This window comes from Chanos chanos, chromosome 15 (genome assembly GCF_902362185.1).
Source record: "Chanos chanos chromosome 15, fChaCha1.1, whole genome shotgun sequence".
Lineage (NCBI taxonomy): Eukaryota > Metazoa > Chordata > Actinopteri > Gonorynchiformes > Chanidae > Chanos > Chanos chanos.
In genome coordinates this window covers 6,139,947-6,165,342 of record NC_044509.1, presented here as the reverse complement: position 1 = coordinate 6,165,342, position 25,396 = coordinate 6,139,947, and the positions used below count along the sequence as shown (strand labels likewise).

The window sequence follows — 25,396 nt, the reverse complement described above, 5'->3', positions numbered from 1 at the left end:
CTCCAGAGCCTTTCAGCCCTGATTAGAGCGTGTGCTAGTGGACGTAGAGAGTGCTGTTGTGGCGTAGCTCCTCTCTCCCAGGAAACCTGTGTGAATGCGTTTGCCTGGAAGCAAACACGTGGCCTTTTACATTTGCACTGTTGGGGAGGAGGGGGGGTATCGTCATCAAGTGACCTAAGCCATCTGCTTATCCGCGGAGTGAAAGATAAAGCACCGCAAGCTTGTTTCGAAAGGTTGATCTGTAGACTACCTGACAGGGAAGCAGAGGAAATTAATTAATCTCTCACACACACATAGACACGCGCACCCACTCACGTTTTCAATAATCCCTGTCGGACCAGCTTTCTTTATTTCACAGTGGAATCTGCTTACATGTGTGTGTCTCCAGATTTGATCTCATGAGTCCAGATGTACCACTGTGTGTGTGTTCTGTGAGAAGACAGCCAGAAGCAAGAGAGAGAGAGAGAGAAGAGGGATTGGCAAGGTTCTGACTACTTCTACTTGTGGAACCAAACATCTTAAGGTAAGACGCTGAGAGTCTAAACATCTGAAAACATCTGGAAATGAAAAGTGCTTTTTTTTTCCTTCACAAAAACCTCCAACCATTTCTTTTCATGCCGATCATTGGTTAAACAGTTTGATGCTCAACACAGTCACCTGTTGTTATATAGATTTTTTTTTTTTTTTTCTGAATCGGTTAGACAATTAACTTTTTACAGCGGACCCAGCTATCATACTTTACTTCAGCAAAGTTGGTTTGGTGTGGCATTTAAACCAGCGTGATTTTAAAGTAGTTATCTGTGCAGTTTAATTTTTCTAAAAAAGTGTTTTAAGACTAGGAGAGCACAGACTTGCTTGGAGGTAGTGACATTTGATAACTCAGTGCATTAAGGCCGTGAGCCTAGCGAAAATGGATGCAGACACCTGTAGGGTCAGATGGGGTAAAAAAGGAAAAAAGGAAGAAAAAAAAAAAAAACCGGACAGGTGGATAAACCATCTGTCTATGCCTAAGCAAGTGAATCAGCACAAAACCATAATGGAAACTTGGCAATGAGAAAACAAACAGTTACCCACTTGCCTGAAAAATGCACGACACACTACGAGTTGTGCAGCAGTAAAACTGAAAACTGAATTTCACTCTTTTAAAAAACTTGTATGGAACAAAACAAACAGCATTTTTTTTTTTTTTTTTTTGCTTAGTGTGTTTATTTGTTTTCACATTTAAAATCATAAGACGTCCACGTTTTAAGCTGTTGCGCGGTCAGACAAAATTTTACATTGAAGCGTTTCCTTTTACGTTTATTCATTTAGCAGATGCTTTTATCCAAAGCAGCTTCCGAGACAGCTTCATGGCTCTGGGCACAATTGCAGACATCTCAGGATGCTATGAAACACAGTGTTTTACACTGAAATTTCCAAAGCTAAGACAGTTGATTGGAAGCAAAAAGCAATACAATCGCTCCCCCCCCCCCCCCCCCCCCCCCCTCATTCTCTCTCTTCCTTTAAATGGCTCGGGGGGCTGCACAGAGGCTACTAAATCAGATCAGGTTTTAGCAGTGAAGGGTTTAAAAGGCCACATCAATGGTAAATGATTTAGCTGGAGGGGTATGTGAAGAACCCCCAGTCCGCATCACAGGGCACCTTGCGTTGTTGTATTCAATCTCGGCAGTGAGTGGAAGAACAGGATGTTTCGGTGGAATTGTTCTCTGGTCATGTGACCGGCGTGACGGGCAGCCCATTGGAGCGGTTGAGGGGGCAGGAGGAGTTTCCTTCTCTTCATTTTCCTCTGGGTTTTTTTTTTTTTCTTTCTTTCTTTCTTTTTCTCCCCTAATTTCCAGGTGCAGCCCTCAGCTAAAGAACTCTGCTGTGTCGTTGGCAAGGTAAACACTTTCTGCCCTTGTCACTCTCACTATCACTCTTTCCACTCTGTCTCTCTCTCTCTCTTTCTCTCTCTCTCTCTCTCTCTCTTTCTTTCTCTCTCTTTCTTTCTCTCTGTCTCTGTCTCTCTATCCCTCACTCTCTCACTCTCACTCTCACTCTCTCACACACACTCTCTCTCTCTCTCTCTCTCTGTCTCGCAACTTATGTACCAAACAGCTGCTTTCTGTTTGAGGGGCGTGTGACAGTTGCCAGGTTTTACTTGAAGCTGTTTTGTCCTCCTTCCTGTCCTCTGTTAACTTTAATAAAGAACAGACGCTGCTTTTGTGAGGCTTGTCTCAATGACTGAATGTCATGGTTAGACACAGCGTAAGTCAGTTATTTTTTGGAAACTCCAATGTGTCAGTTACATTTTCGTCTTTGTGTCTTATAGCAACAGGTGGCACTGTTCCCGGTGATGTTATTTATTTATTTATTTATTTTTCAGGTTTTGATGACAATGACACATGACAACGATATATCTCTCAAAACTAGTGAAGTAAAAAAAATGGAGTTAAGCAACTCCAAAAGGAGATAGTAAAGAACGACAATGCTACGACGCGATTAGCACACTGTATGTCTTAGTTACAGTTTCTTCAGCGGTGACTATGATTTCCTTCTGTCCAGGACAGGCTTTTTTTTATGTAAGAGGGTTTATGTAGGTAATTGTATTTGTGGAGATGTGGATTGGGTATGCAATTTTGTTTTTATGGATCTTAATGTAGTTAATAGTTATGCCTGAGGCTTAGTGCCCCACACATGAGCAAAGGGCATAGGATCCCATGGAAATGTAAACAGATTTAATCATGTAGCTATAAATGTGTGTGTGTGTGTGTGTGTGTGTGTGTGTGTGTTTTCTTAGCATCACACCCACAGACTAGCATAGACTTATGAGAATGAACCAAATGAAAACTTTAAATGAACAGAAGGCAAATGTTCACGGTTGTTCATATTGTTGTAACTGGATGCAATAACCAACCGATACCTGTCAATCATTTTGCAAAAAATTATCTCTCTTCAACCTATAATACACAGCGAATCACAGAGCCTACAATTCACATGAGGTCTATTCCTCGGCCAATCGTATGACAGAATTGAAGTTCTTAACCTCAGTTCTCCTCAGGCAGTTACCCGTCCAAAGTGTCATGTTTGTTAGCAACACATACTTTGCCAAAAGGACCATCTCCACGTGTCCGGGGGAAATGAAGCATTATGTTGGCCATCTGTCTATGGGATAAAGAAATGAGCAACTCATTGTTTGGTGTCTGAATGAATATCGACAGAGCTGGAGCAGCTGTTTGTCTTAGGGTGTAATTTTTTTTTTTTTGTATTACTCTCTCTCTCTCTCTCTCTCTCTCTCTCTCTCTCTCTCCCTTAATGAACATATACATATAAATCAAGAACTCTAGATGTGATGCATTTTCATTTTTGCATGGGTTTTCACAGTTGTGTTCCCCTTTGATTGTCCAAGCGCGATTCTTTGAAAGCCATGTCTCGAGGCTGTGTTTTTCGCACACGCTCGAGCACAACAAAAGCATCTCAGACAACAAGGTTTTGTGTATCTCTCTTTTTTTTTTGTTGTCGTTCTTGTTGTTGTTGTTTTTTTTTTTTTCTTTAAAGCCACATATAGCGTATGTTGGGCATTTGCTTGATATGAAAGACAGTTACACAATGCCTCCCTTGTTTTACATAATAATTCAGTCTGCTGTTTAAGGCAGCAGATAGCATTGAAACCCGTCCAAACAGACTGACATTAATTCTGAATCCTTTTAACATTGTTGCAACGATTGTTGGGTCTCTTTTTTTTTTCCTACCAGGAAAGCTGATGTTTCTGAACAATAGCGTAATGTGCATGTCGTGAGAGCGTTAAAGAAACGGCCTGCATGTTTCGTTTAATAATTAACCCTACATAAACACTGGAAATGCTTTGGAAAATGCTGGAATGTTCTGTGCTGTTCAGCTCTCTTAAAGGGAATGTTGATCATCTTTAGCCTGCGTGAACAAGTCTTCGGTTAGATTTTGACAATTTGTCATTCTCCTATCACAGCCTTTCCGTTCGATATGACCGACACCATGTTTGGGAACGGAAATGACCAGTGGGTGTGTCCCAACGACCGGCAGTTGGCCCTCAGAGCAAAGCAAGTCGTTTTTTTTTTTCTTTTGGAAAATTTAAAGCATTGCCCATATTTCAAATGCATAAATCTCTCAATACCAGCAAATATCTTGAACTGTTGGACTGATTTTCTCTCCCCTTTCTCTGTAAAAGTATTTGCGTCAGTAGATAAATACAGTCTTGATCATGGAATTCTCGATTTGTCACCATAGCAACTAAAAGTTCCTCATATAGCCAAAATAAGACAGTTTTATTAACAGACAGTTTTATTAACAGCATATTATCACTCTGCTGCCTGTGTACAATACGTTTCTACATTTCTGCAGTCAACAATAAGGTTGTGTGTGTGTGTGTGTGTGTGTGTGTGTGTGTGTGTTTCAACATGCATGTATCTGTGTGTTTGGATGCTTTTGCGTTAGGCTGCACACAGGCTGGTCCGTGCATACCTTCAAGACGGAGAGGCAGAGGAAGAGTCAGATCCTGGAGAAGAGAGAGCTGGACATCATTATGAGTGTAATACAAAGGGCAGAGCAGCTGGATCTCATTGAGCAGTGCCGGATCGGGTAAGGCCCGCCCCGCGCTTCAGCCGTGTCACGTCACGTCACGTCACGTCTCTTCCTTTGCGTGTTATCCGACAGACTTTTGTTATTTCCAGATCAGTGACCTCTGTTTACTTGTTTGTGAAGGTCAGCGCTTTTTTTTTGAGTTCGATGGCTTATTAGATTTGAGCCCGTGTGACTAAATGCAAAACTGGGACTCTCAGTGATTCTGCACCTGTTTGAGGTGCTGCCAAACAATGCACAGCTACCTCCTGCATCTAGGATTAATGGTTCGAATCCATTCGCTAACTGTGGGCAGGAGTCCATAGGAGCACAGCTAACTGAGCTCCTTTGGTATGTGAGTCAGCCAGGGTCCCAATCCTTCCATAACTCGCAGGTGATCACTGATGGACCGGCGTGTGTGTGTGTGTGTGTGTGTGTGTGTGTGTGTGTGTGTGTGTGTAGTTGTGGGCAGAATCAAGAAAGTGACATCCTCCTTTGGAGAAAATGGAAAAATACATTTAAAAAAAAAATTCTTCTTTTTTTTGCAGTGAAACTGTTCAAACTCATCTTTACTTTTACACAGCACAGAGATTTCTCAGTATCACAGATAAATATCGCCGTTTACATAAAACACGATTTTTAACCGCATTAGTCCCCGTATGTGGGTATGTCTTATTATGTGTTTGTGTTTGTGTGAGTATATGTGTGTGTGACAGTCAATTGCAGGCTCTTTTTTGTTTGTTTGTGTGTGTGTGTGTGTGTGTGTGTGTATGTGTGTGTGTGTGTGTGTGTGTGCGTGAGTGTGTGTATGTGTGTGTGTGTGCGTGCGTGCGTGCGTGTGTGAGTGTGTGTGTGCGTGTGTGTGTGTGTGCGTGCGTGTGTGTGTGTGTGTGTATGTGTGAGTATATGTGTATGTGACAGTCAACTGCAGGCTCTTTTTTGTTTGTTTGTTTGTTTGTTTGTTTGTTTGTTTGTGTGTGTGTGTGTGTGTGTGTGTGTGTGCGTGAGTGTGTGTATGTGTGTGTGCGTGCGTGTGTGAGCGTGTGTGTGTGTGTGTGTGTGTGTGTATGTGTGAGTATATGTGTATGTGACAGTCAACTGCAGGCTCTTTTTTGTTTGTTTGTGTGTGTGTGACTGTGTGTGTGTGTGTGTGTGTGTGTGTGTGTGTGTATGTGTGTATGTGTGTATGTGTGTATGTGCGTGTGTGCGTGTGTGAGTGTGTGTGTGTGTGTGTGTGAGTGTGTGTGTGTGTATGTGTGTGTGTGTATGTGACAGTCAACTGCAGGCTCTTTTTTGTTTGTTTGTTTGTTTGTGTGTGTGTGCGTGTGTGTGTGTGTGTGTGCGCGCGCGCTCCAGGCGTCTGGTGGAGCGTCTGGACAACATGAGGAGGAGTGCTGTGGGAAACGGGATGACTCAGTGTCTGCTCTGTGGGGAGGTACTGGGCCTGCTAGGGACGCCCTCTGTTCTGTGCCAGGACTGCTGTAAGGTACAGTGTGTCTCCTCTTAACCACACCAATACATCACAATCCCCCCCCCCTGCCTGAGCACAGCACGCCAGAATGTGGTCTGGGAGCAAGAGCACCGGGGCAGCCGACTAAAATGTGCCTTCCTGATTATAGCTAGTGATGTATCTGTCATGGGATCTCTACATGAGCTTAGAGATTTTTAGAGTAAACAAATAGCTGACAGCCATGCATGTAGTGATACTGGAGGCTAAAATGGTAGAGGTAAAAATGTTTGGTTTGTTTGATAGGTGTTGTGTCAGAGCTTTGGAAACGTGACATGTTCAGTTGTTAATGCCTTGTGAGTGCAGGGTATATATAATAGTCATGTCATGAATGCAGGTAAAACTCACTGTTTGTTACTGGTCTTCAGGATTTCTACATCACCTTAGGGTTGCTGTAGAGATCAGCACATGGAATTATCTAGGTAACTCTTATTTATGTTTATTTAAAGAAAAAAAAACCTTGCACTGAATGAGCAACAACAAAAACGGTTAAATGGCCGTTTGACCCTTTCTTTTTTCTTGTTCTTTTTTCTTTTTTTTTTGTATGGGTTGTGGTTTTTTGGAGGGATTTTGGGGGTTTTTGCAGCAAAATGATGTCAGAATCTTTGATGGACTTCCATATTTGTTCCTTAATAAATACCATCTTTTAAAGAACAGTGCACTTCCCAGATCTCATCACAAGAGGGCAGTGTGTCATTTAAAACCATATACCATTACAGTATCTCATCCACTTATTTTGGAGACAAAGCTTACACTCCCTTGGTTTCAGGGTTTAGTGAGTCCAGTTGGATGAGGCGACTCCTGAGGTTTTCTGCTCTCTCTCACTCTCTCCCTTTCAGCGTGTATAAGCAGCGTGCCAGACATGAAGAAACCTGGCTGGGGAAAGCCTAGTTTACTGAGCCCTTGTGAACGTCTGGCCAGCCACTTTTAATGAAGTTTAAGGCCCACAGAAACCCTTAAGCTAGCGGTGGGAGTGCAGAAGCATCTGTCTCGGCACAGGGGGCCGTGGCTCTGTGAGCTGGTGTCTGTTTAGTGTGCCGTTAAAGAGCCTAGAATCTGTGCCCTAAACAACTGTCGAGGAACGCGGCTATGCGGCAGTCGTAGTGAACTGATGCCCTGCGCAGATAGTACGTTTTACAGTGATGTTTGGTATTAAAAGTTCAATTTTTTCCCTCATCTGCACACCAAACTGTATTGACCTCAAATGAGCCATGTGGAATTTGTTTGATTGTGTGTTAACAGTTACATTTATAAAGGTGACACGCAGTTTTACATTAGTGTAGAGCACAGAGTGTGTGTTTGGAATATATAATTCTATTAACGGTACGTTATTAAAATGACATGAAAGAGGAATTTTAAAAGGAACTTTTTTTTTTCACTCCTCTGTGGGTGTAATTTCCTGTTCTTATCACAGGTGGGAAAAGTAATACAGCTCCATTTAACCCCATTCATTGTTACCTCAGACCGCAGTCATTGTGGGTTTGACGCAAACACAAAGCATTTCTGCAGAATGTCAATAGGCATGACAGTTCTTTAGGAAAGATTGCGTTGAATTTGTTCTCTCTCTCTCTCTCTCCCTCTCTCTCTCTGGAAATGAAGTCCAAAAATACACAACTCCTTCAGCTAAGACATAATTATCCACACTTCTCCCTGGCTTTTGTCTTCCACTATGATAAGACTGATTAAACACCCTTTCCTGTGCTTATTACAATGCTGAATGCATTCCCACATTCAAATTGATTCTTAAGGACAATTCCAGGGCGATATTTCCTGTTGTAATTAAATTTCTTTTAGCAAGGACTCTAATGTCTCATTCATCGAACATGTGGTTGTGGTTTCTGAATGGACATTGCAAACCCCCCCATACCCCCCACCCCCACGTCTGTCTCTCTCTCTCTCTCTGTCTCTCGCTCTCTCTCTCTCTCTCTCTCCCTAGCTTGTGGTAAATTAGATTTTTTTGGTGATAGACTTTTAATTAAATCAAGACATTGGCTATTAAATGCCGTCCTTATTGCTTTTGCACTTACACTTAGCCCATTCTAATGGAATCTTGCTCTCATAAACAGGTTATAAAAGTTATTATTTTCTTGTACCTTGATAGGATCAATAACTCTGAATCTGAAGGGGACAGATATAACAAGCAGGGCATTCTCATAGTCATTATTTCTGGCATAATCTCTTTAGGAAGGGAAGACTTCAATATCCTATCTGTATTTCCCTGTTTAAATTATATCATTTTTTTTTCTGCGTTAGGTTGGTTTGAGACTGTCTCCTGAAGCTGGGAAACTCTATTTGTCTGTATGATGTAATGATCTATGTGTTTTCTTTCTCTCTCACAGAAAGTGTGCACAAAGTGTGGTATTGAGACCGCAACCAATCAGAAAAGAGCACTTTGGCTCTGTAAGATCTGCAGTGAACACAGAGAGGTAATGTAAACCACTTCTGAAACTGTGTATACCACCTAACCCGGCATCATGTACTCTATGCTTGTGTTTAACCAGTGAGCCCCCCTAGTTTAACTGTTGCTGTATGGGAATGTACTTATTCAGAGAAAATCATTCGCTCTCTGCTGTGTCTGACTTTGGCTTCAGGGGTCATTGTTACCTTGTCATGCTCATCTCTAGGTTGCTGCTTTGACAAGTTTTTCGATGTAAGTAAGTTCAGATCAGCATCAGACCAGGTTGTGAACTGAACATGACACAGCATGAAGCTTCATCGTTCTCTCATCAGTTTTTCCCCTGAGTTATGTTTTTGTTTGTTTGTTTGTTTGTTTGTTTGTTTATGATCTACGTTTAATGATGGAAGTGAATGGGAGTTGGATTTAAATGGTGAGTGTAAGACCTGTGCTTTTCATTGGCAACCAGTCAGTAAGTCGGTTCTGAAATACTTCTTTTCATTGTTTTTATTTTTACTCCCTCAGTGATACAATACAGAAAACATCAAATTTCAATAATGATAATCAGGGAGTATACGAACAGGGGCTTCAGTTCAGTAGAATTATGGTCTCCAACCGCAAGAGAGGGGAACGACAGCTGCCTCCTACGCTCCTTAGATCACAAAAAAGTCCAACATGATATTGAATCCATATATTAAAAAAAAGGGTTATATGTCTCTTCTCTTGAACGCTGACCACTTGGTTACAGCGATATCGACCGCTTTCTCAGATATTACCTCATCATTAACTTTCAAGGCTCCGGTATTGAAAGCCATTTAAACTGCAGCGTTCACAAAAGAAAGCTAGGGGGAGCCGTCAAGCAGTTGGACTGTGAGTGCCACTGGAAAACGAGACCCTCTCGGGCGCATTTCTCGGTGGATGACGCTTCATTTGCAGTCTGTTGACTGTGGAGAGAGGAGCTCTGCTCTGTCTTGAGGCTTAAGGAAAGTAGAACTCGCTTTTGTAGTGGTGATTTTTGCCACAATGAATAATTCACGTCCTGTCAAAATTGTTGTGGCCACTGTACCGTATAAACATTATGCGAAATGTGCTGATTATTTTCAATGCAACTACACCGGCCCCACGTACAGCGAAGTGAGTGCATTAAATGACTCTTGCTTCTCTTCCAGTCACTGTGAATCTGCTTACACAGATAGTGGCACTGTGTGAGAGACAGGCGACTGGCAAAAAAAACCCTTATCATAGGTTTTCAGATAAAAGAAGCTTTCTGTCAAAATGGCTGTCTCCTGCTGGATTTATGGAGAGAGGGACAGAGAGAGACAGAAAGAGAGAGAGAGAAAGAGAGAGAGAGACTCATTTTTGCTTTTTCCTCAAGAGCCCAGTGTGTCTGGAGTTATATTTCTGTCAGCTCTGGTCAACTTTTGAGTATATAACTGAGATGTCTTCCACCGTGCTGAATTTACCGAGAGGAAGAAGTGAACTCATCGTTTTCCCTTAATGAGCAGCGCTATCCCTACTGGGGCAGGCTTCGCATTTTTCTATTCAGTTATTTTCTTTTAAGCCTTTATTCTTTAATAATTAATGAGCGATTGGCTAGTTTGGGGTTTCCACTTCTTATAGCCGTTTCATCTGCCAAACGTTGTAATTTTGATTGGCGTCCTGTTGTAACCGACTGTCCTTGTTTGACTCAGCCATTTGACTTGTTGCTCTAAATAGAATAGTCATGAGCGGCTTGAATTTCTTAGTAGCTGTGAAAACTGTGAAATCCGGGAGGCAGCTGCAGAGAACCCAACAATGTTTGTTTCTGTCAAAAGCTGAAAAGGTCAAAGAACCATCAGTTTAGCGGCGTAATGAAATACGTGTTTTGGCGTTTGATGGAATTGGAGTCACTGAGAAGTATGAGTTCACATCTGTGGTTTCCTCTAATATTTGTCTTCAAGTGGGATTTTTGAACATTTTCAACAAATGTCATTTATATGAAAGTAGTCGTAGTACTTTGCATTGATATTAATTCTTAGGGAATGTAATATGGGAACCAGAGTCCTCGAGTTCCTTCACACTGACATTAGACTGGAGGCTGAATGTGAAATTATGTGCTCTGCTTGGTCGTCTTTTATAGTGCAGAATCTTGGGTCCCAGATTTCATCTAAAATATAGTCGCTATGACATTAAAAACATAAAGAGGCAGGTTTAGAGATCGGGGTTAAAGTAGAAGACAAATGTTTCCTCTGAACTGTGCGGCTGAAATTAGACGTAGCGGTAACCTTTACTCAAAACGGGGGTCAGCGATAAAGACACAAGTGCAAAAGTTAGCCCTCCTTCAAACCGAGCTCCTCCTGAATCGTCCAATCAGAAACCAGCGTAACCGTCTCTGCGCTGATGTACCTGCTAAGAAGAACATGAGGGCTTGAGTCACAGGGCGAAAGCAGGCACCAATCATGTGTTGCCTCGGGCAATAACTGCACAGGATGTTCTGATAACATCAGTCCAATTAGCCGTCTGTTAGTGCTGTCAGGCAAATCTCGGTTCTGCTCCCGTAATGAAAGCGTGGCTGGAGACGGGCTGATGGAGAGAGAGGAGGAGGAGGAGGAGGAGGAGGAGGAGGAGGAGAGAATATCTGGTATCTGCAGGGTTTAGGAGCATCTCTGTGTCATCTTCAATGAGACCTTCCCCACTGACACCATCTAGACCACAGTTGTAATAACCAGATAACCAGGTTTTGCTGCTGATACTCCCTTTATAATATCACCTTCTCTCTGGAAGCGTGGAATCTCTGGTGTGTGTCCCGCCTCTGACTGGACGAGAGATGCCGCGGTTGTTGTGCGAGGATAATTATATTTGTGTACGTTTTTCACGTGTATGAAATGATCCAGGCCCCCTTTTTATCATTTGGTGTTCGTTAACGAGAACTGACCTATTTAGTATGATATGGCAGTCCTATGGTACCTATGTCAAACATAGCTAATGATGGTGGGACCCAAATCGTCATCACCAGCACACATTTACACGTCAGTTATTAACACTGAAGAGGCTGAAACCACTTGAATAATCAAAATTTGCTGTATTCCTTTACTAAGAGTGTTGGATGTCTATTTTTAATTCTTCACACTTGATATAGAACTTCACTAGCAGCCAGAAATATTATCTTATGAATGTCAACAATGGCTTTGAAAGCATGGCAGCCATAGGAGAGAAGAGCATCCAAAAGCTTCCCTCTACACTGAGCCCTTAATCCACTGGGTTTGTGCGTGCGTCTGTGTGTGCATGCCTGTGTGTGTGTGCGTGTGTGTGTGTGTGCGTGTGCATGTGCGTGCGTGCGTGCGTACGTGTGTGTGTGCGCGCGCATGTGTGCGTGCGTACATCTCTCTGTGTGTGTGTGTGTGTGTGTCTACTGAATAGTTTCTCGCAGCCTTGATCTGCATGGCAGAGTCTGAGTGAGTCTTATCTGTGCGGTATATAACCCGCAGACAGAGTCTAGGGAGCTTCTCCATTATGTACTTAGACTTTTGGCCTCTGAACCTGGTCTCCCAGTGCTCCCTCAGCGCCTGCTATCTCATCAACTCACACACTTCCAGGACATCCTAGCTTTTATCTGTGCCAGTCAGTGTTGATCTAGCTTGCAGGCCCTGTCCTTTCCTCTGCCCGTCTGTCTGTCACCTCCCCCGACCTGGAAAGGTTAAACATACAGCCATAACAAACAAGACACGGCACAGTCCGCTCAAACTCCACTCAGTAAGGAAGGTTCCAGAAATGTCTTGCGGCGACTTCATCGATTAATAATGCGTGGTCAGCAAACAAACTTTTTTTTTTAATTTTGGCTTCATTAGTAAATGTTTTAAATTAAATTAATTTTTTATATATATGTGTTTTGAATTTTTGCCATAACGAAATGTGAGTTCAATATATTTCACTCACTTCACTATATATTGCACAGTTCGGGGGGGGGGGGGGGGGGGGGGGGGGGGTTCTGCTTTTGATTCTTTTGGCAATAAAAATCTCCAGTAATCAAACACAAATTTTTGGGCCGATGAATAATCAAAACGCTTGACATTTGTGGGCTGCAAAGTAACTTTACACAGCAACAAGTGGACATATCTTTCAAAACTATTTCTTTTTTTTTTTATTTTGTAGGGATAAACAGTTGCCCTGTTGGAGCACCATGCTCCTGCATGGTTTGGTGTCTTATTTATTTTAACACTGATATTCAGAGGCTCTTCAGGCCCTTGATGAGACAGATCTGATATGTTTATATACAGCTCAAGATGACAGCATGCGTCGTCTGTAATTCCCCAGGAAGTAGGATTACCTAGCCCTGGATTTGGTTTGTTTACTGTTCCTGCCTGTCTGTCTGAAGCTAACGCTAGTTATCCTTGTCAGTCATAGCAGAAAGTGTTTGCCTCGTAAATGTTTCAAGGGCCGCTTTACAATTGGATGTGAAAACCCAAATACTTTTACCTCTTGCATTACCGTTTTTTTTCCCCATAACAGTCTGTCATGAGACCATTTTAGAGATATTTATGCGTTTGGATTTCTCCCCATAATATACGATTGAACCAAAGGCGCTGGCTATGCATCAGTGAAATATAGCACAAACTGTTGGCGGGGCGAACCAGCATTTGCTTTGTGTTTGAATGCTTAGCGCATCAGTCATACCTAAACACACAGATACATTCCACTGAATGTCCTTGCCAGTGTAGAGCCATCTCACATTCTCTTCTTACTTTCAGACTGCATTTTCACACTATTTTCATAGAGCATGAGCAATAAAAAAGTATTTATCCTGTTGCACATCAGATAATCTGCCAGATAAACCCTTGATAAACGTCAAGGCTGGGTATCATGTTTGTTCTGAGTTATGGAATAAAATGACTCTGTGTCAAAGGCTCAGAGTGAAGTTTTTTTTTTTTTTTTTCGTTTTTTTTCTTCTTCTTTCTTTCTTTTTCGTGAAGCAGGGACACAGATAGCCTTGAGTCATGATTAAGCTTATCTCTCCAGCACAGTGTTTGAGGGGCCAACATGGGCTATGGGCAGACATATTTCATTCCCACCTCAGCAAGAAGGACCTTTCCGGAAGGAAGGAGCATCCCATAGACTCGCTTACAAATCTCAGATATTACAGAATTCGGTAACAATATCATCGAGCTCTTGCTGGGCATTCATACACATTTTGTACCAAACTGAATCCTAAATCCACTCTGTATGTGTTTCTGCATGGTTATGTTCTTTTTTTTTTTTTTACTTCCAATCCAAAACCTGTTCTGGGAAATATTATGGTTCAGCCATTAACTCTTCCACGAAATTTGTCTTTTCCTTTTTTTTTTTTTTTGCAGTTTTAAAAAGGAAATTATTAAGATTTTCCTCTTGCGGGTCGAGATTCGTTTCAGTACATTTTTTTTTCTGCTGAGTTTAAACTTTTGAGCGAAACCAGTTGGAAGCCAGTTGGAGGAATTAATGCCGGCAGGCAGACTGTTCTGCTGATGGGAGAAGGCAATTCAGTAAGAGTTATCGCGCTGCCAAACGCAGACAGGCTCATGCAAATTCAGAGGCACTTTGGGTAAAGGATGGAACCGTGGCAAAATCCGTCCAAGACTAAAATCTATACAGAGGTTGGATAGAATTGAACTGTTTTCGCGTCACTCAACCCCCAGGGGCCAATAGCTCAGAGGTTCCATCTGTCATTGCCAGTGAAATAAACAGTTTAGGTTCATTTGACTTCTTCCCAGCTTTCTTTCTTTTTTTTTCTTTTTTTTTTTTTGAGGTGACAAGGTAATAAGGGATTAAAAAAAGTTTGTAACGGCGCCTGACGCATCTGAAGTAGAGTCGTGAAGTCGAGTTCACAGCGTGTCAAGGCACTGCGCTTCTACACCAGACTCCTCAATAAAACATTAAAACATTATGGATGATGAAAAGTTCAAAATTTAATATGGAGTTGCACACACTAATGCTCTCATTTCACAACACTCTCAAATTTGTTGTTTTTTTCCTTTTTTTTCTTTTTTTTTTTGGGGGGGGGGGGGGGGCATTGGAATTTTTTTTTGTCAAGAGCTTTGTATGATAACATTATGACTAACTGCAGTCTCGTCTCCAGAAAACATTACAGGGAGATTATGCGCCATTAGAGCCAATGTTGGTAGGAGAGCAATATAGTGACTCTCTCACATTTTACCAATATTGAGAGCAATGTCAGTGTAATTTACCTCTGGGTGTTGATGAGAAACTGTACACCATGGAACAACTGAAAACACAATGGTGATAACTCTGAATTTTTATGGGACCGTCTTGTGTGAACAGTTTGATCTGGAGCATGTTGAGCTTTGTGGGTCATACTCTTCTCTGTGTCTTAGTACAATAATAATTTAAATTACACCCTTTCTTATGCTGTGCGCACTAATGGAGTGTTACCAGAGATTAGTTGTGGAACTATATTTTGATCATTTATAATACCAATTAATTAAATTGAGTTGGGGGGGGGTGGCTAAATTAACCACATTATAATCAATAGAGTTAAGGAGAAAAATCTGTAAAAAAAATTTGTCAAATTCTAATTGATGAACTTTGAAGACAGTTCCTTCACAGTATCTCTGTTCTTCTGTTCGGTTGTTACAAGCATTATTTTACATGAGTTTGCGATCTTTTCTTTTTTTTACTTTTTTTTTTCACTTTTGAAATTAATTTTAAAAATGCAATTTATCTAACAAAGAAAAATAATAATAATTTTGTAACTCCCGTTTGATAATAGCCAACTGTCAAAGACTGAAATATTTGTTATTTTCAGTTAAAAAGTGTTCTCTACAGAGGGCAATAATCGTTTAAATTGTGATATCTAACACTGTCTGTAACTTCTTAACTTTGTTATTCCCTGCTGTTTCAATGCTATTTAGTTATTGTGTACGCTCCAAAGCAATGGTTTTTAACTCGAGTCATGGGCATCCAAAAGACAGCAAATCTTAGCTTCAGTCTGTCATTACCACATCCGACTGAATTTATCCTCCCATTACTGAGCCACTGGTCTCTTAATCTTGGTGTACTGGTGCTAAGTGTTAACTAGCATGTGTAGTAGGCCTGGGTTAGTGGGTCTTTGTGAGTGGAGCTGAGAAACATTGCTCTAAAGTAACTGCATGCCACTCTCTAGGTCATACTGATGTGTGATAATGATGACTCTCAAAGGTGTGGAAGCAAAAAAAAAAATTAAAAAAATAAAATAATAATCAAGTTTAACATTTTCAGCTGCAGCACACAGTGTGCAATTATTTTTCACACAGTTGTAGGTACTTAAAATCAAATCTGATTGGTGTTCAGCTGTCTGTGGGCGGGTACAACTTTTAAAATGGCAGCTTGACTTGTTCTAGCCCAGCTCTCTGTGTTCATCCCATTAGCATTAACATGCCTGGATTATCACGGACGACCCCATCCGTCGTGTAGCCCTCTCTCCCTCCACCTCTCTCCCTGCACCACCCTTTTGTCCAGATGTGGGTCTCCAGAGCTCGGTGGCACTAATAGAGTTCTGCCTGGCTGCTTCTCTCAGGCGAGGACACAGCCACTGCATCCTGGTCACCAGTTGCGCTTCCACCATCCACAAAAAACTAATTTCACGAAACGCTGCTCCTCCACCCCCCCCCCCCCCCCCCCCACACACACACACACACCCCACCCACCCCCACCCCCCCATAACAAATTAGCGATATTATCGCTGCCCTAATTAAAATGCCGAAAAGGAAATTGTTGGCTTTTGATTTGCCTCTCATTTGGCACATCCCAGATCTGTCAAGGGACTGAACGCGAAATGAATGTCTCGCTGGCTATTCACTCAGCTCAAAGATTGAGAGAGAATTTACAGTCTTAATTGGCCAGGGAGGGGACAAAAGTATGACTGAAAAGTTCTGTGAGTGTTATCAGTCGTCTGACCAGTAAATATTCTATGTGCCCGGTGATGGCTGAGGTGGAGTGTGGGGGTTACACATGCATTATCTCTCTCTTTTTGATCTCTAAACTTCCCTTTTACCCCCCCCCCCCACCTTTCTCCTCTGTTTATTATCCATCATAGTTGTGTGCGTGTGTGTGTGTGTGTGTGTGTGTGTGTGTGTGTGTGTGTTTTTTTAACTTAGCTGATTGGTTCTTTTATGGAAGACACATATCCATTTCACCCTTTGTTCTCAGTGTAAGCAGTCAAAGTATGAGAACAAACCTAGATCAAAATGCAGTACTCCAGCGTGCAGAAAATTATGTTTGTACATTTTCATTTGCCAAGAGAACAGTATCTTTATGAGCAGAGTTCGAAGCTCAGCTGCAAATAATATGGAAACAAAAAAAAAATTAGTTTCAGTCAGTTCAGTTAAAGATGATGATATTCCAGTCTCTAATGTCTGACATTTGTGTCTAAGGAAATCATTTATAGAAATGTTTTGAGAGACATAATTCAACATCGTTCAGAATATGTCAGACAAAGAATTGTATCCATCCTCGATGTACGACTGTCTCCCCCCCCCCCCCTTTTTCTTTTATTTGGCGCTGGTTTGATAGTCGTTGGTTTTAGATGCATTGTTACCATTGGGTCTCCCCTGCTAAACCAATCAGCTGGAACTAATCGGCAGTAATCAACTGGAAATTAATTGGAGGAGCGCCTTTGGCTTTACTGCATCTGAATTTCCTCTGTGAATTATTGCACGTTTGCTGTTTACCTAATTTCATTTGAAAGAATGCTCTTTCAAATTATCATTGCATTTTGCTTGATTGTCTTGCAGTATTATTTAAAAACATGTATAAAAGTTATCTTTTGGACGATGCTTCACTTGCCCTTTTGTGACAAATGCATCTGTCTGGTCGCAATGACATCATAAAGGGGGCGGAGTTGATTTTGAAATGACAGTTATTTGATTTAAGACCTGCCTCATCCAACCCAATGTTGCCCTATGAATTTGATATTGGTCGTGCCGTAACATTTACCGAATGCAGTACGACTTTGTTGGCGATTTTGATTTACCTCACTGAGTTCAGTCACATTGTATTACGAATCAAATCATTTAATCTCATGTCTCTGCCCATGTCTTAAGTCTTCACTCTGTTACACTGACTGCGGTTGTGTCTCAGTCGATTCAGTTTGACTCACAATCATGGATGTGAGGGGTATTTTTCCCCCCGTTTTTATTTGTTTACAGGTGAGGAGTTTCCGCTGTGTTTGGTTCTCTTACACACAGTGAAACTGTCACTGTTTGCCCTGGCAGCTTCCTCAGTAACAATTTAAAGAACAAGGGGGAAAACAACTTACTCAGTTTAACACAAAACATTTCCATCAACCTGTGTGTTGTACACACAGAAATAATCACTGGGCTGTGTGAATGCTTTTTGGTAGATGAGTGTTTAACTCTGTGTGTGTGTGTGTGTGTGTGTGTGTATGTGTATACCCATATGTGAATAGTTGCGTGCGCATGTGTGTGTGTGTGTGTGTGTGTCTATATATATATATATATATATATATATATATATATATATCACACACCCATATGTGTGTGTGTGTGTGTGTGTGTGTGTGTGTGCACGCGCACATGTGCCTTTAGCATGTATAGGACACAGCATCGATTTATGTTTCACAGCATCGAGTTATGTTTCCAGTTACAGTTTAGTGTGTTATAGGAAAAAAACAAACAAACCTGCTATTCCCTCGGCATGACTGCGGAGGTAATGAGTCTCTAGATATTAGAGAGGACGGAAACAAAGTCGCTTCGCTGTTGCTTTTTCTCTCCTCTTCATCTTTGTTGAGAGGAGGCCCATGCTGAAATTCCCCAATGGAAAAATACTCCTCAGTGTTCCCTCGGTGAGACCATCTAGTGTCTCAATTCAGGACAATAGCGCACCCCCTTCACTTTAATGACATGAAGTGATAATAAATTATTGTTCATGGCAGCTTGACAAGGCCCTAACCATCCTTCTGTTCCTTCTGATAGATTTTTTTTTTTTTTTTTACTTAGAAAGACTTTCATCTGGCCTCAAGAGAGGTAATTTTATGACTTACGGATGAATGTGACGTTAACATGTCATTTAGAAATACCACAACCTGTTCAAGGTCTATTTTTAAATTCTTAATGCGAGATCATTTCATTTTTTCCCCCTCTTATTGTCATTTGCAAGGCGCCCAGTCATGTTCTCTGTGCTTTTATGATGTTGGGGGACCTTTCAGATGCATTTACATTTTCACGTTGTTGTCCCTCATCTTGTATGTTAATGCTGTAATGCACATTTTAATGGTCTCTCTCCTGTATCAGGAGGGTATCAGCATTTTAATGGCCGAGTCCCCCCCCCCCCCCCGAGAAAATCATTCCGCAATGATTTCCAACGGGTGACCCGGATCTGGCGTTCTCTTTTCCGTCTTCTGGATGTCAACGCAATTTCTTCTCTCTATTCATCTGTTGCTCCCTAGCACTGTCTTCATTTTCTCTCCCTGTTGGCAAATGAGTGGCGGTTGTATTGTATTATATCGTATAACCTGAAGGAAAATTCATTTGTAAAATATCTGGACTCTGTGTTTCCCTATGATTGCCGGCAGACCTAAGTGACACACTGCGGTTGATTCACTATAGTTAACAGTTGGAAATGAAGTCTGTTATTATTTATTTGCCTACGTGTCGGCGGGATTACTTGCTTTACATGGCGTGGAAGTTGTAAACAGCATGTTTTGTTCTCAGACAAAAGAAGAAGACGTCTCACTAAAGTGTTTGTTGTGGCCTACCAGACAGTCATAGGCTAGTAATTTTTTTTTTCCCTCAAAGCCTGTGATGCTTCTTTCAAATTGTTATTCCAGTAAAACTTAACACAGAAATGCAGCAATCGTCAAGAGTTGTTACAATGCTGTTCAATTACATATAAGGATCAATCCCCCATCTGCAAGTAAAATGATGGATTAGATCTTGGATTTGGCTCGAGGTAAATGATCAAGCAGGTTGTCAGAAGTATAAAATCTAGCGCATGAGACATGCACCGCATTCCCAGAACATTCCAGGCATTTAGTTTACATGCTTCTGTATTTTCACTCTCTCTTTCTCTCTTTATTTCCCTCTTTCTAATGCTGTACAGGCTTTGGTGAAGGAGACATTTGTTCCACGTTTTTCTCAGTAAGATTTAAGGTTTGGATTTGTCTGTCTGTATCCACTAGTTGACAGTGTTGGAACAGATCTCTTGTTCAGTTTGAGGTGTCTCTCCTCTCTTCAGTCTTGGTTCATTTCTCATAACGACTGAATTAATGGGAAGTTTATTTTACAGGCAGAATTATTGACATTTTGTGTCAAGCGTTCTGCGAGCAATCTTCTGTCATTAGTAACATTGTTCAACGTAAAGTCATAGCTTTGGGAAATTACAGCTTTTTTGAAATCGGCACTATTCTTAGCTTCACAATTCAGTCCTGTTCTCCCCATTCGTTTCTAGAAAAATCCGGGGTTCAGAAGCAGTCAAACCATTGTAATAGCACCCTTCTGCCTCCTACCCTGGAAGCCAAATTGCTTCAAACCAGGCTTGCGCCCTCATCGTCCCTGCACGTCTCAGTAGCAGCGATGCCCAAAAAAAACCCAAAAAACATTCTAATATTTCATTTTCCAAATTATTCACAGAGCCACCCATCTAAACCTACAAAAAAAATGTTCATCAAAAGTCTAAACACGGCATAACCGAGCAGAGGCGGAGTCGTCAAATCTGCTGAGTCGTTTAGCTGCTTTTGTTTTGTTTTGTTTTGTTTTGGGTTTTTTTGTTTTTGTTTTTTCTGGCGTAATTTCTCATCCTGGCAGCTGTAACTATACATGTTCCTGCAAAAACAGACGGCCAATCTGTTGCGTTTTGGGTTTTTAATCCCTATTTAGCATTTACCAATTTCCTATGACTGCTGTCAGTTCGTTTTTTAATAACAAACCGTCTTCGTCCAAAGCAACGGGAATATCTAGCTAGGCGAGAATCCCCCCGCAGTAACCTGCTGCTCTCTCTGGCAGGTGCACTGCATTGCAGTGTGACCTCTTAAGCTGTGGGTGCAGGCCAGGTTTGTGTGGCCGGAGCCCAGGCAGGTACGGGCGAGGCAGGGCAGCTGGATGGTAGGCCTTGCCAACTCTGGAGCAGCTGCTATCAGCCATGACATTTTAACACCCACTGTCCATCACTGTTTGTCTGCTGATCTGCTTGGTTCTGGGTCTGTGCCTGTCTGTCTGTCTGTCTGTCTGTCTGTCTGCCTCTCTCTCTCTCTCTCTCACACACACACACACACACACACACACAGAGTATTTTACTATCAGCAGGCTATGTGTCTGGATTTTTTTTTTTTTTTTTGCCAGACTCCACTATGCAGCACAAAGAATAAATATGCTGTTTGAGTCATTCAGTATTGGACCATCTGAAAATTTCAGGACCAAATGCTTCATCTTCTGGTCTCATTGCTATGCTTTGGCAGTGGAGCTATCTTTCTCTGCCATGCCAGTGCACAAATTGAGCTCATCCAGAAAGGGGGCTGTGTGCAGTTGTTGAAAGATGATATTTAACCATTTCTAAGGTTTGTCTTGATTTTTTTTTTCCACCTGCAAAAGCGTCAGCCAATTGGCAATTGTTCTTTTTGGGTTCCGCCAACAATGAATTGTTCCAACATAGACTCTGTCTACAGTTCATAAGAGATTTTATCAGCACAGTAGCAATACCAGGAATACTGAGGCTGGAATGCTGACTTAAGCTCTGTCGTGAGGGTTTGCAGTGAACTCTCCAATAAGCTGTACATTCTCTTTTTCCTTTCGAGGCAGACACTTGCATTATAACTTCTCCCTAAACTCTGATGTGATAGTTAATTATAATGCATGCCTCATCAAGTTGTACTGTTTCACTCTAGACACAAAATAGCTTTTTTTTTTCTTTTCTTTTCTTTTCTTTTTTTTTTTTTTTGCTACAAAATCAATCCATGCACAATGCTGACTCCAGTCTTTTCTACTCTTTCTCTCTGTCTCTTCTTTCTAGGTGTGGAAACGCTCAGGAGCGTGGTTTTACAAGGCCTTGCCGAAACACGTGCGGCCCACTAAGGATGCCGCTTTAGATGTCAGGAGACCGGTCGTCGAGAGGACGGAGCAGGAAGTGACCCGGAGCGAGGCGGCTAGCCGCACATACACATGGGCACACACCAAAGGTCAGTCAGTCACCTCACAGGAAATACACTGGAATGCGCGTGGCTTCTATGGAAGTGCTCCATTTTAATACCTGATAGAGAATTACTGATAGTGGAAGCCCTCACCAAAGACATTTATCTTATGGTTTTCAGAGCGTTGAGGTGAACTGTGGGTACATGTGATCTGAGCATGTGCAAGATGCACAGATATGCTAATGTTTTGCTAACCAACCTGCGATTGGTTCATTTCCATCACATTTATCGAAAACTGCTGCCTTGCACGTTTCAAATGAACCCAAGAATTATTGCTTTGTTTTGTTTTGTTTTGTTTCTCGATAGAAATGGCAGAGAATAAAGGATCCAGTAAACCAGGTCAACAGTGTGATATTGTACAAGACATTTTGCTCTCAAAGTCCAAAGAAAATAAATGAAACAGTTTAAATTCCATAGAAATCGTACATGTTCATTCTGGTCCTGTTATATGCATATTCTGATTGTTGTATGAAAAAGGGGGGGAGAAAGAAACCTCACTGCGCGTCTGATGCTAGCTCTGAGCGTTTTGCTATCCCGTGTGTCAGCCTCTTATCTTAATTGGTAATTTCCTCAAGCACAATGATTCTTCAGAACAGCTCAACACTTTTATTCTTCGGCAGAGATATGTTTCTATTTTTTGCTAACACGGCCAGCGGACTTGTGTTTTCTGGTCAGCCCTTGTCAGCTTGCACTCTCAACCTTTATTAATAAGGGAGTATTTTAATCAAAGAGTTAGCTTCGCTTCGCGGAAAGCTAATTTCTGGACATATAGATGTGCATTACAAAGTTTACTTTAATCCTGCCATGGCCTGTTAACTGAGTTGTTTACTTGTTAAACTTTAAAAAGGGGGGGGGGGGGTTGGTTTCTCAAATAATTTGAATGATTCTTCCATAGCACTCAAGGTAAACATGATGTTCTTTTGTTAAACTAAGATCTGATTTTCTTTTGATCTTGTCAGCGTGAAATGCTTTAGACAGTAAGTTCTTTTGAATCAGTACAGCAATTTTTGCTAAAATATTCAGTTTTTTAGATTTGAAGTTTGTTGAGGGACTAAAACTTTAAATCTGTTTAACTTTTAGCCTCTTCACTGCTTACTTGCTCACTTACTGAAAGTGGAATTTAGACTTATGTACAAGATCTGACCACTAACAGTTGTTTACGCTTTGGAAAAGTAGAAAATTACGTATTTTCCAGAACCTTCTATCTTAAGCTGCCAGTCAAATGTGCGAATAACTGTCCAGAAGTTACCAGCCTCTCCAGCATCACCGTATTTCAACAGGGACTTGTCTGCTTTCTACTTATGTTGAAAATGTCACGGCCTCTAGTACTCTGCAGCCCCCTTCAATTTCATTCCCAAATAAAGATCACTTCAGCATCCAGGAGAACATAAGGTAACTGCTAAACGCTTGGCACCAGTTTACCTAACCTTGCAGAAATGAACACAAAAGGGAGTTTATTTAGGAATAAATCGAGTGTGGTGTGGATGAAATGAGACCATCTGCAGCCTTTGATAAGAGGAGAAATGGGAAGCCCGTGTGAACACCATTTGGCGACTACCTTTCCCCCCTTTACGGCAGGTCTCGGCAGATCCCCAAATTGACTCTGGAGGGACCAGAACCTCATGTCTTATGTTCATTACTCTTCGTAAAACTCATGAGTTATCAACATTTTACTGCTCATTTTCTCTCATGTTACTACCACAAGGATTCACGTTTCTCCTTTCCGTTAAGGACCCCCTTGTTCTTTCGTGCTGTAAATAATTGTCGAGTGTGTGTAAAATTGTCTTTGTTAAACGAACCTACGCGTCTTATTTTCTTTTTCTTTTTCGTTCTGTTCGTTCTGCGCTTACCTTGCGGAAGTGTTGATGAAAACGCTCCTGTCACATTTCTTGTAAATGTGTGAAAGCACATACAATCTCTTTTCACTCACTCACTCTCTCTCCCTCTCCCTCTCCCTCTCTCTCTCTCTCTCTCTCTCTCTCTTAGTATGTGTTGTATGAAGATTGTATGTTTTTTTTCCACTCACTGTGCACCAGTGAAGAGAGAAACATATGCTTTACCATCCACCCATTAATTCTGGATGTTTTGAAGAATGATGCTGATTGTTCACTGGTGGCTTTGCACACGTGCTGATGGCAGGACCTTGTTTGGACTGGGTGACACTCAGAAAAGGGGTTAGATGGAGTTAGGAGTTAGATGGGGTCAGATAGGGTTAGATATGGTTATATAGGGTTAGACAGGTCTCTTGCTGTTAATTGTGACCATCCCCTCGCACAGAGGTTCATCATGGATGGGTCGTGAATGACCCATCTTACCGCCTGCTATTCAGTCAAACACTTCTGTGGTTTACTTTCTTCATGGGATTATGCTTGTGCCATGAGGGGGAAAAAACGTGTTGGGATGGATCTTGAAATGAAACTTTTGTATCCCGTCAGGTTCCAGGCCGAGGATTTGGTATAGAGTATGTTTGGGATGCCCGTGCCATTCATCTAAAGTGAGGAGGTAGTTTCACTTTCAATAAAAAAAAGGACAGTTTCTCTGTCTCTCTGTCTCTCTGTCTCTCTCTCTCTCTCTCTCTCTCTCTCTTTCTCTCTCACTCAGCATGCAGGATGCAGCTATGCTTTTGTCACCATCGCTGTAGATTTTACCGTAACCAGACAAGTGAGAAACAGATGCCGCTCCGCTGTGTTTTCCCTGGCTTGTGCTTTAGGGTTTTTGGGGGTTTTTTTATGTACTGAGAGTCTAACCTGAAGTCAGTCCACAAGCACAGGGTTATCAGCCATTGCATAACTCAGACTGTCATAAGCCATCAATATCAAACGCTCTGATTAAAGAATGAATTCCCTTGGTTTATTCCAGCCCCGATAACATAATTACAACTTTCTTCTTCGCAACATAAAACGGTCAAACGGCTTTTCTGTCCCTGTGAAATTTGGTGTCTGAACCCATTTGATTTTTTCTTTTGTGAATTAATACTCCTAGGTTAATCATGATAAAAATTTATGTAAATGTTTTAAATGGGACTCATTGGAATTGCATGAAATCCTGCATTTGGCAGTCATTACAGATTAGTGATGATAATGTACTGGCATAATGGGCTTGTGGAAACTAATGGGTGGCTATTATTTGGTGGAAAATGCAAGGGACATCTCTGTCTGCACACAGTACTTCTCTAAATACAGCAGCAATACACACCCTCTTTTTTGTGCTATGTATTTCACTGACCAGTCCTTCAAGATTGCTTACAGAGAGAACTCAGGACATTTATTATGTAGAGCAGGGACTCTTTCATAAATAATCTGGTGTTTCCTTAGCTGTAATGCTCAACATTTTCCAAATAACTGTTTTACCTGCCATCTTGTGAATTTGAAGAAACTGTATTGTAGTTATGTTTTGGTATTATTTAGGCAGAAAATAGCCAACAGCCATTCTGCTCAATGTCTAGGTATTGAATGTTTGTCATTATTTTACAATCACGGCACTTTCTCGATATTTTTGATGTACTGTAGACATCTATCAGTTTTCCTATGTGTTGGAGAATGGGCTTGTGACTCTCTGTGATAGGCTCAACGTGAAGATAAACCCATTGTTCAGTGAAATCATTCCGTGCACCTGTATTCCTGTGAGTGACATGAAAGAATCGTTAGAGTGATATTTTGATCCTGGATCAAAAAAGAAAAAAAACTAGTTTATCTTACCTGCCTCGAGGTATACGCAGTCTACTGTGTACTAATTACTATGCAGTTATTAAACAGTCTCAGCTGCACTGACT

General features: G+C 41.5%; 1 protein-coding gene across 1 annotated transcript in view; it reads left to right on the top strand.

Moving 5' to 3' along the window:
• The first annotated feature begins 3,978 nt into the window (after window positions 1-3,978).
• The window catches only part of LOC115828869 (rab effector Noc2-like), a 36,078-nt gene continuing 14,660 nt past the window's right edge, over window positions 3,979-25,396 (top strand). Inside the window, exons 1-4 of the mRNA XM_030792966.1 lie at window positions 3,979-4,055; window positions 4,450-4,593; window positions 5,929-6,058; window positions 21,447-21,612. Coding sequence (XP_030648826.1) covers window positions 3,979-4,055; window positions 4,450-4,593; window positions 5,929-6,058; window positions 21,447-21,612 — 517 coding nt within the window. The remainder of the gene's footprint in view (window positions 4,056-4,449; window positions 4,594-5,928; window positions 6,059-21,446; window positions 21,613-25,396) is intronic.